The sequence below is a fragment of the Neofelis nebulosa genome, chromosome 18, assembly GCF_028018385.1.
Source record: "Neofelis nebulosa isolate mNeoNeb1 chromosome 18, mNeoNeb1.pri, whole genome shotgun sequence".
Lineage (NCBI taxonomy): Eukaryota > Metazoa > Chordata > Mammalia > Carnivora > Felidae > Neofelis > Neofelis nebulosa.
Genome location: NC_080799.1, coordinates 28,456,301 through 28,472,233, shown reverse-complemented (window position 1 = coordinate 28,472,233; position 15,933 = coordinate 28,456,301). Strand labels below are relative to the sequence as shown.

Sequence of the window (15,933 nt, the reverse complement as noted above, 5' to 3'; positions counted from 1 at the left end):
AGAAAATAAGAAAAGAGACCAATTACTAAGTTTTAGAGCTCTCTCTCTCTAACTGCACTCTTAGCCACAATCACATGGCTTTTTGGCTCTTCCAGTTTGTAAAACCATACTTCACAGTTTGCAAGGAATTTTATATCATTTCACCTTTACTACTATAAGTTTAGATGATAATATGATCATGAGCAATATCCTCCAATTTTATTCACAAAGAAATGGAAACTCAAATAGATGCAGTAAGTTCTTCCAGAATATATGGACTTCAGGTCTTCTAGGTCTAATTTCAACCCTCTCTGTCAATCTCCTCTTGAGGGAATGGTGTAAGGAGGATCTTCAAGTTCAGGATCTGTTTCTGCTTCACCTCACCTTCCCAACACACTCTTCTTTTAAGGAAGGGGTTTTCCCAAGGAAATGCCAAAGGGTGCCAGGATATTTAAATATCATTTAAAAATATTAAAACAAACAGCTCAGGTGTCTTACCATTTCACAGAAGAGTTCAAGTCCAAGTCATGAGTGCTACTGGAGTTGAGAAACTCTTCCTTCTCCTCCATTTCTAACCCTTCTTCCTATATGAATGATTGCTCTGTCCTCCTTTATCTTTGCTTCCATCCTTATCTTTATCATTCTCCTTCTCCCCATCATTATCACATTATCTTTATCATCATCTTCATCCTGTAACAGACTCCTCGTTTGATTGGCACTTAGCTTTCTATAAGCTAATAATATAGTTTATAATTATATACACTATAATTAATCGATCTTTGAGAAGCCCTCTGTCAGATTATATATGATTTTCTATTTTAGAATATATTAATGAATGTAATTGTGTCTAAATTAAAGTAGCTCATGAAAAAATTAGTTGTTCTCAAAGTATCCATAATCACATTTGAATATTTCACTCTCTGCAGTCTTAAAAAAATTCTTTTTCCCTCCTTACAAATAAATAATAGTGTCCTCCAGGTTGCTTCTACAGCTTCTACTGGTTCTCATAGAAACCAGAAAAAGGAACAAACATTGACTCTTGGAGCTAATTATCGTGAGAAACTTGCAGATGAAAGCTTGTACTTTCTCAAAGTTGACAGATAATTTATCTTGGAATAAAGGCTTAGACAGAAAGAGATAAGAAGAATAAAGAGTTATAGACTTTGAAAATAGATCTTCCTCACCTCAATTCCATGGACTATTATCCAAACATATTAAAGGTTTTTTAACAATATGGGAAATACTTATGGTGGATTAAAGAGAGGAAAAGACAATGCAAAAATGTATGTATTTGATGATAAAAACTATGTAAAATATATACTTCAAGAGAATATCTATACAGTTTATCAGTTGTATCGGGTGAGGGGTTCTAATTTTATTGCTGTGTCTTCACAGGACATGGTTTGCATGAAATCTATCATTTGATACTTATTGATGCCTGCACTGGTTTTATTAGGTGGGCAATTTTTTTTTCCATATATGAAGTTTATTGTCAAATTGGTTTCCATACAACACCCAGTGCTCATCCCAAAAGGTGCCCTCCTCAACACCCATCACCCACCCTCCCCTCCCTCCCATCCCCCCATCAACCCTCAGTTTGTTCTCAGTTTTTAAGAGTCTCTTATGCTTTGGCTCAAAGAGAGCTTTGGCTCTCTTCCACTCTAATCTCTTTTTTTTTTCCTTCCCCTCCCCCATGGGTTTCTGTTAAGTTTCTCAGGATCCACATAAGAGTGAAACCATATGGTATCTGTCTTTCTCTGTATGGCTTATTTCACTTAGCATCACACTCTCCAGTTCCATCCATGTTGCTACAAAGGGCCATATTTCATTCTTTCTCATTGCCACGTAGTACTCCATTGTGTATATAAACCACGATTTCTTTATCCATTCATCAGTTGATGGACATTTAGGCTCTTTCCACAATTTGGCTATTGTTGAGAGTGCTGCTATAAACATTGGGATACAAGTGCCCCTATGCATCAGTAGTCCTGTATCCCTGGGTAAATTCCTAGCAGTGCTATTGCTGGGTCATTAGGTAGGTCTATTTTTAATTTTTTGAGGAACCTCTGCACTGTTTTCCAGAGTGGCTGCACCAATTTGCATTCTAGGTGGGCAATTTTTATAAATATTTCTGTGTACTTGAAAAGAACATGCTTTTTTCTATTGAGTATAGAGTTATACATAGGTTTGTTAAGTCAAGCTTTTAATTGTGTTCAAATATTTTATATTTTTACTAATCTTTAACCTAATATATATGTGTTTGTGTGTGTGTGTGTGTGTGTGTGTGTGTGTGTGTATGATATACAGAGGGTGAATTAACATTATCATTATATATATAATATTAAGAAAGTTAATTAAAATCTCCTACTGTGATTGTGGATTTGCTCTTTCTGTTCCAGTTCTATTATTTTTTGTTTTCTCTATTTGGGGGCTATGTTATTAGGTACACACAAGCTTAGGACTATTATATTTTGTTGATGAATTGTTCCTTTCATCATCTCTCTTTATCCCTAGTAATTTTTTGGCTTAAACTATATTTTGTCTGATATAAATATAGATATACCATTTTTTGTCAGTATTTTCTTGATAAAACTTTTCCATTTTTTGCTTTCAATCTTTCTGCAATTTTATATTTTAGCTGTGTCTGTTGTGAATAAGATATAGCTGGGTCTTCCAACTGGTGAATTTTGTCCATTTACACCTATTTGTTTTACAGAGATATTTGGACCATGTTTTTGGTCTTACATTGTGTTCTTTATTTGCACTACTTTTTCCATGTTTTCCTCCTTTCCTTAAGGTGGGAGTTTAAGTTATTGATTTGAGATATTTCTCTTTTTTTAATACAGGCATTAAAAACTGCTAATTTCTCCCCCAGCTCTGTTTTATTTATTTTTTACATTTTTTATTTTTATTTTATTTATTCTCAAGTTAACATACAGTGTAGTCTTGGCGTAAAATCCAGTGATTCATCACATACATATAACACCCAGCGCTCATCCCAACCAGTCCTATCCTTAATGCCCATCACCCATTTCCCCACCCCTGACCCCCATCAACTCTCAGTTTATTCTCTTTATTTAAGAGTCTCTTATGGTTTGCCTTACTCTCTGTTTTTATCTTATTTTTCCTTCCTTTCCCCTATGATCATCTGTTAGGTTTCTCAAATTCCACATATGAGTGAAATCATGTGATATCTGTTTTTCTTTGACTGACTTATTTCACTTAGCATAATACCCTCCAGTTCCATCCACACTGTTGCAAATGGCAAGATATCATTCTTTTTCATTGCTGAGTAGTATTCCACTGTGTGTGTGTGTATACATATATATATATATGTATATATATATATATATTTTTTTAATGTTTATTTATTATTTTTGAGAGAGAGACAGAGTGTGAGTAGGTGAGGAGCAGAGAGAGAGGGAGGGGACACAAAATCCAAAGCAGGCTCCAGGCTCTAAGCTGTCAGCTCAGAGCCTGACATGGGGCTTGAACTCATGGACGGTGAGATCATGACCTGAGCCGAAGTCAGACACTTAACCAACTGAGCCACCCAGGCACCTCATATATACCACATCTTCTTAATCCATTCATCAGTTGATGGACATTTGGGCCAAGCTCTGTTTTAAAATTCTGAGATGTTGTGTCTTCATTTTCATTCAGTTCAAAATAGATCTGATAAAGGATTTTTGTTCAATATATATAAAGAACTCTTATAACTCAATAATAAGATAATAACCCAGTGAGAAAAATGGGCAAACAATTTAATAAAGATAAGATGTAAGAATGGCTAACAAGCACAATGAAAATGTGCTCAACATCATTAATCATTAGGAATTGCAAATTAGAACCATAATGATACCACTTCACATCCGCTAAGGATGGCTATAAGCAAAAAGGCAGCAAAGGCTGCAAAGATATGGAGAAATTATCACCAATCATTGCTGGTAGAAATGTATGACAGTACAGTGACTTTGGAAAAACACTGGCAATTTCTGAAAAAGTTACATATAAATCATCATGTAACCCAGCCATTCCACTCTTTGCTATAAACCCAAGAGACATAAAGATATATGTCCACACAGACTTGCGTGTGAATGTTCTTAGAAGCATTATTCATAAAAACAAAAAGGGGAAACAATCTAAATGTCCATCAGCTATTGGATGAATCATGAACATTTGGTATATTTCTATAGTGGAATATTATTCAGCAATAAAAAGGAAGTACTGTTATATACTGAAAAATGAATGTACCTCAGAAAATTATGTGAAGCTAAAAAAAAACCCTAAACACAAAGACTATATATTTTATGATTCCATTTATATTAAATGCACTTAAAAACCAAATCTATAGAGACAGAAAGCAGATTAGTAGTTTCCTGGGGTTGGGAGGGGAAATGGGGATTAACTACAAATGAGTATGAGGGATATTTTGAGGGTGATAGATATGTTCTAAAATTGGATTGTGGTGATGCTTGAACCACTATGTAAATTTACTATCATTGAATTACACACTTAAAAGGGGTGAATTTCATAGTGTATAAATTATACCTCAATAAAATAGTTTCTAAAATAGACCTCCCCGGTGAACTAGACTAGTTCTGAATTGTTTGGAAATTATTTTGTACATTCTGTGCCTAGATGACCAATACTACATTCAAGACATGCTAATGGACAGAAAAAATTAAAAGTGGCTTAAAACACTCAAGACGAACCCCGCATTCCTTACTATTCCAGGTCATGGCCATGCCAGAAAGGAAAGGTCCAAGTTCAGTGCTGTGGACCTTTCTGGCTGCCTTCCATGGAGGAGGCTGGAATGACCTTTGTCCTGAGGTGACACTCTTCCTTGTTACTGATTAACCAGCTTTGCAGGAAGGCTACTTCACCAACAACCTGATCTGCCTGGAGAGCAATATCTGGCTGGGCTTAGGTGGGCAGGAAAAATGTCCACTCGCTACCACCAAGCTGCTAGTGATAGCTACTTAGAACTTTTGAAAGAGGCTACCAAGAGAGATCTGAATCTTTCTGATGAAGATGGCATGACTCCCACACTCCTGGCAGCTTACCATGGGAATTTGGAAGCCCTAGAAATAATCTGCAGCAGAGGGTAAGTTCAACCTGATGGTTTCTACTGGAAACAGTGTTTATGGTAGGAGTTTACAGACAGCAGCAAGAGACAGGGAAGTCAGTGAAAATACTTTGTTCTTTATGGATTGTCTAAATAATTGTCTTTTTAGAGAAAAAGAGAAAACTGCCTAGAGATGCTCTTTTCACATTAAGAACTGGTACCATGAGGATGGCTCATCCCTTATGAGCCACACATAGAAAGATCCTGAACTCTTAAGGCTTTGTTATCTGCTCGGGGCAGGGGGATGGGGGGGGGGAGGATATTTTAATTTTGTGTCTTTAAAAATCTTTTACATAAGGGCACCTAAGTGGCTCAGGCAGTTAAGCATCTGACTCTTGATGTCAGGTCAGGTCTTGATCTCAGGGTCATGAATTCAAGCCCCACATTGGGCTCCATGCTAGGTCTGAAGCCTACTTTAAAACAAACAAACAAACAAACAAACAAACTTTTCCATGAAATTTAAATGGTTGGCTCTTAAAAAGAAATCACTGTTTTACTTGACTTTAAGATGTTAACTTTGATTGGAACAAATGATGCATTGTTTTTTTTTTTTATCTATTCCATTAAAATCCACAGCCTTTTATTAATACACAACCCTAATGCAAGCCATGATTCTTAGATGAAATAGTTGGCTTTATAAGGGACCTTCAGCGTGTCTTATCTCTCTAGCTGTCAGATATATACACATGCATACACACTTCCCCCAAATTCTAATGCAGGAATTACCTATCTCTTTTCTTCTGCATGTTACCAGAAGGGCTAGGCAGTGTTGGCAACTATAACCCGATGGCAGTAAAGAAAGGAAAAAAGAAAACATTAATAAAGGAGCTAAGTGAATCAATTTCAATTTAGTAAATATTTACTTTTACATATTTGCAATGTACCAGCCATTTTATTGGCCACTGGGGATGCTCTGGTCAACAAGAGAGACCCATTTCCTCTCCTCATGGTGATCAGATTTGAGAGAGGAAGACAGAAATTAAATAAGTTAAGTCATAGATGATATTGGTTATAAAGGGGGGAAAGAAAGGGCACTACATAAATAACACAGGCATCTATCCCAAACCATAGAGTGAGGATAGGCTTTCTGGATCATTGAAGCTGTAACTTAAAAGGTGAGAAGAAGCTGGCCAGAAGATGGAAGGAAGAATGTTTTCCCCCCAAGTGAGAGCACTTTGCATTCTAGGCACTGAAGTTGAGTATGGCTGGATGCAGCTTTAATGGGGAGAGGCCAAGTTATAAGAAACGACCAGATCACAAGAGCCTTGTAAACTCTGGGAGTTGAACTTTATCCTAACGGCATGGGAAGTCATTGTCAGGTTTAAGCAGGGTAGCCACCTGGTAGATTTGTGTTTACAAAACTTGTTCAGGCAGCTGTGTAGCAGTCACGGAAAATGTTCAAGGGCTATTTTAATGGTTGAGATGAGAGATGAACTGGACTAGGGCAGTGGCAATGACAATGGAGAGACAGGGATGGATTGGAGTGGCAGTTTGGGTGTAGGATCAATTACAGTTGACTGGATGTTTTGGTGAGTAGAGGAAGAGGAAGGTAAGACCCCATATTCCACCAATGTGTTAGGTTGCCATGGAGTACATAGGCTGAAAAAAATATCTTGTACAGGTTTTCTTAGGCTCCCATATTGACCACAGCCAATTTTCAGGAACTGTGAGAGATCAATTGCCAGTTATACTTAAGGGAGTTAAAAAGGGAAATAAATTAAAAATTGAATTTAGAAGTTAATCAGTCATTGATCACTGACAGTGGATCATGTGGTAATTATTAATACCCAAACTCTGGATTTGTTAAAAACTGTGTTCCTTTCTTTTCAAAATTTAAAGATGAAAAGCAATAATTACATATGTTCTCCTACACTTGGAAGATGGCTCCAATTATACAAAATTTCATTTTGCCTTCAAAGTGTATGTGAATTTTTTTTGTTTTGTTTCACTTGCTAACCTAAGTTATCTTCCTCCCTGATTCTTCAAGGATACTTATTGCAAAATTTTACATCATATTACAAAGATAAATTTAATAAAGTAAAAATCAAACCAATTTTCACAGTCATTAACATTTGGGCTTATGTCCTTCCAGACTTTTTCCTTTGAGAACATGTACATACACATACATTTTTCCCCCTGAAAAAAGGCAGTCATATTATACAAACTGTTCTGACACCTGCTTCTAATTATTTAACAATAGATTATGGATCATTTTCAATTTCAGTTTTTTATTTGCTCTTTGAAGTAGAAATCTATACCACTGGTGTTTTGTTTTGTTTTGTTTTGTTTTGTTTTGTTTTGTTTTGTTTTGTTTTGTTAATTAGAGAGAGAGAGAGAGAGAATTTGCCTGAATTTAGCCCAGGCAAACACTATAGCATCAATATTGGATTCAGCTAATCAAATGAGGGGAACCAGTTTGTGAACACCTGGGCAGATATGTGTAATGGTTCTATCAAGAAGTATGAAAGACACCAAGGACTAAAAGACAGAGATTGGATTTAGAAGAGTGAGGAGAGGGGCAGATGGAGAGGGAGAGAAAGAGACAGAGAGAGAGAGAGAGAGAGAGAGAGAGAGAGAGAGAGAGAGAATATCTAAAGCAGGCTCAGCACAGAGCCTGATGTGGGGCTTGATCCCATGATCCTGGGATCACGAACTGAGCTGAAATCAAGAGTTGGACAGTCACCTAACTGTGCCACCCAGGCATCCCATGCCACTGTTTTAAAAAAATTTTTTTTAATGTTTTTATTTATTTTTGAGACAGAGAGAGACAGAGCATGAGCAGGGGAGGGGCAGAGAGGGGTGGAGACACAGAATCTGAAGCAGGGTCCAGGCTCTGAGCCATCAGCACAGAGCCCAACATGCAGCTCAAACACACGGAGTGTGAGATCATGACCTGAACCAAAGTCGGACCCTCAACTGACTGAGCCACCCAGGCGCCCCAGCATGTCACTGGTTTTTAATGACTATATGGTATTCTGTTTTTACGGTTTCATCATAATTTATTTAATCAGTTGCTTGTTCATAACACTTAAATTTGAATCCAGTCTTTCAACTGTTATTAACAAGTTAGGATGAACACCCTTGCTTACTCATCTTTACACAAGGGTCTAATATTTCCTTAGGATAAATTCTTAAAGGCAGAGTTATTGATTCAAGAGGATACTATGTTTTAAAAGCTTTTGGCACATAATGTGCCAGGAAATTTGAACTACTTTATGATTCCTCCAGCATTGTTCATTTTCCCATACTCCTGCCAAAACTGAGTATTAGTGTTCTTTTTAATCCTTGCCTATCTGATGGGCAAGAAAATGGTAGTACATTGTTTTCATTTATATTTCTTTGATTATTAGAAAGTCCAAATATTCCTTCTTATGTAGAAAAACATTTTTGAAATACTGAGTTTTTTTTCTGATAACAGCTTCACAAAAAACAAATTAACTTCAAAAGAGAAAAAATGATGTGGACCAGATGCTCAGAGTAAGTTAATATAAGCAAGTTGCCCATTTAGTGACTATAATACCAATCCAGTTTTAAAAATTACTGCCCAAATGCACTGACCTACAAAAAAGCAAGAGCAAAATGGGGATTATTTTAAAATCTCTTCAGTGAGTTTCTCTTTTGGAAAAAAGAAATAGGAAAAGAAACCAACCCAAGACTGAATTTAGCCTAGGCAAACACTATAGCATCAATATTGGATTCAGATAATCAAACGAGGGGGACCAGTTTGTGCATATCTGGGCGGGTATGTGTAATGATTCTATCAAGAAGTATGAAAGACACCAAAGACTGAAAGACAAAGATTGAATTTAGAAGTACTCCATGAGGGTCGCCTGGGTGGCTCAGTCAGTTGGGCATCCGGCGTCAGCTCAGGTCATGATCTCACAGTTCAAGAGTTCGAGCCCTGTGTCAGGCTCTGTGCTGATGGCACAGAGCCTGGAGCCTGCTTTGGATTCTGTGTCTCCCTCTCTCTCTGCCCCTGTCCTGCTCATGCTCTGTCTCTCTCTCTCAGAAATAAATAAACATTAAAAAAATATAAGGTCTCCATGAAATTTGTCATTAGGAAATATTTTAAGTTATACACAAATTTGGAAAGTTGCTTTATTTAAAAAAATTTTTTAAAGTTTTTATTTATTTTTGAGAGACAGAGCATGAAGAGGAGAGGGAGACACAGAATCTGAAGCAGGCTCCAGCTCCAAGCTGTCAGCACAGAGCCTGTCGCGAGTCTTCAACTCGCAAATTGCGAGATCATGACCTGAGCTGAAGTTGGTTGCTTAACCAACTGAGCCACCCTGGTGCCCCAGAAAGTTGCCTTTAAATTTTTTTTAATGTTTATTTTATTTTATTTTTGAGAAAGAGAGAGAGACAGAGAGGGAGCTGGGGGAAGGGCAGAAAAAGAGGGAGACACAGAATTTAAAGTAGACTCCAGGCTCTGAGCTGTAGCACAGAACCTGATGCGGGGCTCGAACTCAAGAACTGTGGGATCATGGCCTGAGCCAAAATTAAGAGTCAGATGCTTTAAAAAAAATTTTTTTTAATATTTATTTATTTGAGAGAGACAGTGTGAACAGGTGGGGGGCAGAGAGAGGGAGACACAGAATCTGAAGCAGGCTCCAGGCTCCAAGCTGTCAGCACAGAGCCCTACTTGGGGCTCGAACTCACAAACTGTGAGATCATGAAGAGTCAGATGCTTAACCAACTCAGCCACCCAGGCACCCAAGAAAGTTGCTTTTAAATAGAATTTTTATAAGTGGAAATAAATACACTAGGGAAACTTTTAAATCATCTTACTGACAGTTTCATCTATAAATTTGGAATTTTGCATTTGAAATTTTCTTAGAACAAGACACATCTTTGGGGTCATCTCAAGGTTTTCTTGATGTTCTTCCTTCCATCTTGAAAGGATCATTTAAGTTCCTTTAAGTTCCAAAGCATGTAGATTTAACCTAAACTCCTTAAGACCCTGAACATCCCCACCATAGCTCACTCCTCTCAATAATTTCTTTTTTAACTTATACAACCCAATAGTTTCAAGCAAATTTAACCAGTATGTTTTTGTTTATGTTTATAGTACCATCTTGGATGTTTTTACAATCCCTCTTTGATGTCTAGAGTACTTAAGGAGTCTTTTGAATATGGTGCTTGGTTAAAATAAATAAAATGTAAAACTACATCTTTGGGGGTGAGGCACTGTGCCCCCCTAAGATACACAACTGCACTAAGACTGAAAGAGGTTTTCTTTGATCTAAAACAATTAAATCAGGCATACTGAGCAGACCTCTTGGAAGTAGCAGCCCGACAGAATGGTCTTATTTAATATTTGCTTTCCTTAGATTAAATTTCATTTTCTTACTTTCCCCTTTGCACTGATTTCCCTTGCCCCATCTCCATGCACTCTGGTCAACCGAAATATACTCCTGGTTCCTCAGATATGCCATGTTTAACATCACCCATATGTGCATCTGTTCATGCTCTTCTCTGCTCAGAAGGAGGTTACCAACTGCCAGAGTATGGGCTGGATCCAGTCCAAAACTCTGTTTTATTTGGATTTCACTGTATTTTTCTTTTAAATTGGAGCCAACGTTTGAAATTCAAAAAATTCCACATGAAATCCTGGATGTCTGGCTTTATGTGGAAAATGGAAGCCCTGGCCAAATTGTGGCTGCTTTTATTCAAGGTGGCAGTCAGCTGCTGCTGAGTGACAGCTATCCTTTCTCATTGAAGTTCACACTCAACTATGACTTTGTTGAAAGAACAAGCTTGGCTCCATTCAGCTGCTTAAATTACCTGCTTGGTTTCTTTGAGTCTGAGACTTCTGCTAGGAGATGTGATACAAAGGACAAAAAGACACAGGCTTGGCCCTCTCAGGCATATTATCTCATTAGGGAGATGGGGCATAAATATTGGGCAAATTAAGTACGACTGTAAGTGTTTAAAATGTCGCAAGAGCTAGGGCGCCTGGGTGGCTCAGTCAGTTAAGCGTCCGACTCTTGATTTTGGCTCAGGTCATGAGCTCGTGGTCACGAGATGAAGCCTCATGTCGGGCTCCACTCTGAATGCAAAGCCCGTTTAGGATTCTCTCTCTCCCTCTGTCCCTCCCCTGTGCTCTCTCTCTCAAAATAACTAAACATTTAACAAAAGTCACAAGAGCTATTATAATGCTGTGGGAAAAATAAATATATGAAATTAGGGATTATGAGTTTAGGGAAAAGGGAAATGATAATAGGTAATGTTTATTGAGTATTCACTATGGACCAAGCACTTTTCTAAGGCTTTATGTTAACTTATTCACATAGCAACTCCATGAAAATTATTCTCACACTCATTCAGATGAGGACACTGAGTCCTCAGTGAGTTAAGCTTGAGGCCTCATAGCTGGTAAAGTAGAAAAACTTGAGGTCTGTTAACGTAAGACTGCATTGTGCTGGAGACCGTTAGGCCTGGAGGCAAGCCTGTTCCAAAGTATGCTGCCTGTGTAACAGGCTTAAATCAGTTAACCATTCTGAGCCTTATTTTACCCCTCTGATAATTATCCTGGTCTTTCTTTAAGAAGGAGATGGTGATGGTGGGTGGTGGTGATGGTGTTGAAAGTATAAACCTTCACAACTGAAAAGCCTGAGGAGACCAAGGGTTTCCATGGAGGAGTTACAAATCCGATTCATCAAATTACTGGACATTGGTTAGGCTCCGTTAACTAGCGTAGCTCTTCTCAATCTGCAGGGAACTTACATATCACCTTGGGATCTTGTTAAACTTCGGATTCTGATTCAGGAATTCTGGGCTGGAGTCCAAGATTCCGCATCTCCAGCAAACTAGCAGCTGCAGCTGCTACTACTGATCCAGGGACCAAACTTTGAGTAGCAAGCAACAGAGGAAGGGTCACAGGGCATTGATGTGGCAGTTGCAAGTGCATGGATTGTCTCTCCTGTTTCCACATCCTACTCACCAAGAATGTCAAGAGGCCTTCTCGGAACCTGTCTCCTGTCCTTCCATGGGTCCAGACTGGGGAAAGTTTAGAGGGATCCTGGTTTGGGGGTGTAGTCTAGGGTGAGGGAAGAATCCCTCTTAGTACCTGTATTATCAGAGTCCTCATCAATGGCTTGAGCTTGGGGCCAGAGCCATATTAGACAACATGACCGCCAGTAACTCACAATCTCATAGGGGGAGTGGGGTTGTGGCCTGGGGCAAGATTCCAGTAGGCATTAATTCATCCCACAAATCTTTACTGAGCACCTACCACATGACTGTTTCTATGCTGGCATGGGGTCTCTGGCCTTAATCCCATCTAATAGTACCCCCAATCACACCATAAACCGTTGCAGAACTGATCGCATATATGACGCTGTAATTACATGGAAGTAAGTTGGGGAATCAATGGGTATGTTCTACCCTTTGTATGAATAATGGTTATAGTAGATACTGTTTGGTACCTACACAATATCCATTCTCCTCTTCTTTCTTGCTGGTGGGAACCCAGTTCTGTTCAGTTCTTTATTTTCCTACATGTGACTCCAGTGGGGTAACACTGTTAGAGTGGGAATGAGCTCTTACCGGCTCATGAGAGATGATTGCTAAATTTTCAGGAAGTTTCAGTCTGCTAAACAGAGTCATTATTAAAAATAAGGTTATTTAACCTATCAGTTAATAAATTATATTTTTCAATACTCAAAACTTATCACTTCCTAATTATTTAGTGCATTTTACTATTAACTATGTTCTTAAGATTTCGCACATCTGCAATATCTACATATATGGTGGGAATAATTTATAACAGTGTGTTACCGTACATCTCTTCCAAACTGTGTCCAGTAATATCACATTAGTAGCTTGAATTTTGCCATGATGGGTGTATGTACAACACAAAAATTGGCACATGCCATAAATCAGAGCTTTGATCTTTTTCTTGGGTAAGCCAGTTGTTAAACATTTACAAGCATGCCACTGGGTAATCTTATCCCTAGCTTCAGGGGAAAATTTTAATTGGCTTAAGTTATAGTAGTTCTATTTCTCTTCCTATAGACATGTGACCCATTTGGGAACAATGAGACATGAAAGTGGCTTTTTTGGGGGGAGGAGGATGTTTCTTGGAAAGCTTTTCTTCTAAAAAGGAAACAAAGGGTAGAGATGGGCTCTCTCTGTTTCTGGCCATGTTGATTTCTCTATGTGTTTAGACTTTCACAAGTTATAACCAATGCCAAGGTAGGGTTAACATGTATTTTGTTCATCTTGTATTTATTTATTTATTTATTTATTTATTTATTTATTTATTTATTTTGGACCTCATGTTCTAAGAAACAAAAATTATGTATATTTTTGATATTTTTTCTAGAGGGGACCCTAATAGATGTGACATCTGGGGAAATACTCCCTTGCATTATGCAGCCTCCAATGGTCATACCCACTGTGTTTCATTCCTGGTCAACTTTGGTGCCAACATCTTTGCCCTGGACAACAACTTACAGTCTCCACTGGATGCTGCTGCTAGCAGAGAGCAGAATGAATGTGTTGCTCTCCTGGATAAGGCTGCCACTGCCCAGAACATCATGAGCCCCAAGAAAGTTACCAGGCTGAAGGAGCAGGCTCAGAAGAATGCCAGGAGGCAGATCAAAGAGTGCGAGAGGCTCCAAGAGAAACACCAACATAAGATGGCTCGCACCTATAGCAAGGAGGAATCTGGGACTCTTTCTTCTTCCAAGGCTACTTTCTCCAGGTCATCCCTTTCAAATGCTTCTGCTTCTGGTACATTTGGGTCAGCAACTAAGGGCATTAAAGACACCTTCAAGATAAAGTTCAAGAAGAACAAAGATACAGAAGAGCTGGAAGGGAAGGAGAGCAGAAGTGGGCAGAGGAATGTGATGGAAGTGTTCAGAGAAGAGGAGGAAGACACATTCTCCCAGGACTTCAAAGAGAAGCTCCAGTTCTCAGCAAAGGAGGACAGAGGTGTGCAGCACGAGTCCATTCTTAACCGTCCGGGTCTAGGCAATATTGTTTTTAGAAGGAACAGAATATTAAGTCCCGAAGACCTCTCAGACAGCAAGAGGGTGTTGGGATTTCAGATGCACAGTGAATTGCTTCAGAGACAAGGAGCAGCAGAGGCTGAGGAAGCTGAGGCTAACAAAGAGGGAGTGGAAAACAGCCAAGAAGATGATCTGCCTTGGGATGAGGATGAAGTGGAGTGGGAGGAAGATGTGGTTGATGCTACTCCTCTGGAAGTATTTTTGCAGTCCCACCACCTGGAAGAATTCCTTCCCATTTTCATGAGAGAGCAGATTGATCTAGAAGCTCTGTTACTTTGCTCTGATGAGGACCTTCAGAGTATACAAATGCAGCTTGGTCCCAGGAAGAAAGTTCTTAATGCTATAAATGGAAGGAAGCAGGTGCTACAACAGCCTGGGCACCTGATTGACACCAGCCTCTGATGGACTATTGGGTCCACAGGGTGAACCTGCAGCAATGGGGCAATGCTGTGGCCCACTGGAAACCCTCCAGGCAACACCCTCTGTATGCCCAATGCCAGGCCACTGGGAATAGTTCCTAGGGTTTTGGAAATGCGCTCCTAAGAAAGAGGCCCATACTGTAGTCTGAGAAATATTCTGTACCTGTCCAAAAAAACCACCAATGACCAACTCAAAGAGATCTGGGAATACAAAAATGCAATTTTATCTCCAATTATCTTTTTGATATTTTTGAATATAGAAAGGGTTAAATGAATGACAGACAAGGGAAAATCTCTTTACTTTTCCAACTCTGAACTTAAAAATTATAGTCTCTCGTCACGCAAGCGTGCTGCTTACTTTCTCATCCTTAGAGCCTGGGGATTCCAACTCCAGTTCTGTCCTGAGCTCTACGACTTTGTCTGTTGGAAGAGATTTGAGTTCTTCCATTGGCTTGAGGCTTCATGTCCAACTTAAATGTGTTTAACCCTTCAACAGATGTTTACATGTTTATAAGTAATGGAAATGGGTTTATAATATTCCTGCCTGGGAACAGAGGCAGAGCAGCATGTAGGGAGAGTGAAGAAAGAAATAGAATACCAGGTACCTGATGTAATATGAATCGTATCTCCCTAAAATTTGTATGTTGAAGCTTTATGCCTCAACATAACTGTATTTGGAGATCAGACCATTAGAGAGGTGATTAAAGTTAAATGATGTCATAAGGGACACAGATGGATGGTGTCCTTATAAGAAGAGACACTCAGGGTTGCACACACACACACACACACACACACACACACACACACACACACAGAAGAGGCCACGTGGGGACACAGCAAGAAAACAGTCATCTGCAAGCCAAAGACAGATGCTTCAGGCAAACCAAACCTTCCAATACTTTGATCTTGCGCTTCCAGTCTTCAGAGCTGTAAGAAAATAAATTTCTGTTGTTTAAACCACCCAGTCTGTGGTATTTTGTTATGGCAGTCTTAGCAGACCAAGACTAAGGAGTGGAGAGAAAATAAGGATGCCGAGAAAAAGTCTGGACTGTTTCATGATTTTTCTCAAGGTAAGTGCCTTCTGAAACTTAAGGGGGGGAAATCTAGGTCATTTGTAAGGAAAAGTTGATTATAAAAGGAAATTTTACATTTTTATGTGCATGTACATATCTTTTTTTATGTGGTTAAAAAAATTGTTATTACTTTTTTTATTTTTGAGAGGCAGAGAGATAGAACATGAGAGGGGGAGGGGCAGAGAAAGAGGGAGACAGAATCCGAAGCAGGCTCCAGGCTTTGAGCCGTCAGCACAGAGCCCAATGCAGGGCTCAAACCCATGATCTGTGAGATCATGACCTGAGCCGAAGTCCGATGCTTAACCGACTGAGCCACCCAA

The 15,933-nt window shown here is 39.0% G+C and overlaps 1 protein-coding gene across 2 annotated transcripts; it reads left to right on the top strand.

Annotated features, from left to right (window-relative positions):
* The first annotated feature begins 1,115 nt into the window (after positions 1-1,115).
* On the top strand, positions 1,116-15,500 carry ANKS4B (ankyrin repeat and sterile alpha motif domain containing 4B). 2 transcript variants are annotated; one of them, XM_058711566.1, is made up of 3 exons: positions 1,116-1,435; positions 4,717-5,086; positions 13,434-15,500. In XM_058711566.1, exons 2-3 carry the CDS (start codon positions 4,923-4,925, stop codon positions 14,521-14,523), a joined length of 1,254 nt encoding a protein of 417 aa, XP_058567549.1. In that variant the 5' UTR covers positions 1,116-1,435; positions 4,717-4,922; the 3' UTR covers positions 14,524-15,500. The 2 variants fall into 2 exon arrangements, with proteins under 2 accessions (XP_058567549.1, XP_058567550.1); XM_058711567.1 differs by lacking the exon at positions 1,116-1,435 and having other exon boundaries at positions 4,414-5,086.
* The last annotated feature ends 433 nt before the right edge of the window (positions 15,501-15,933 follow it).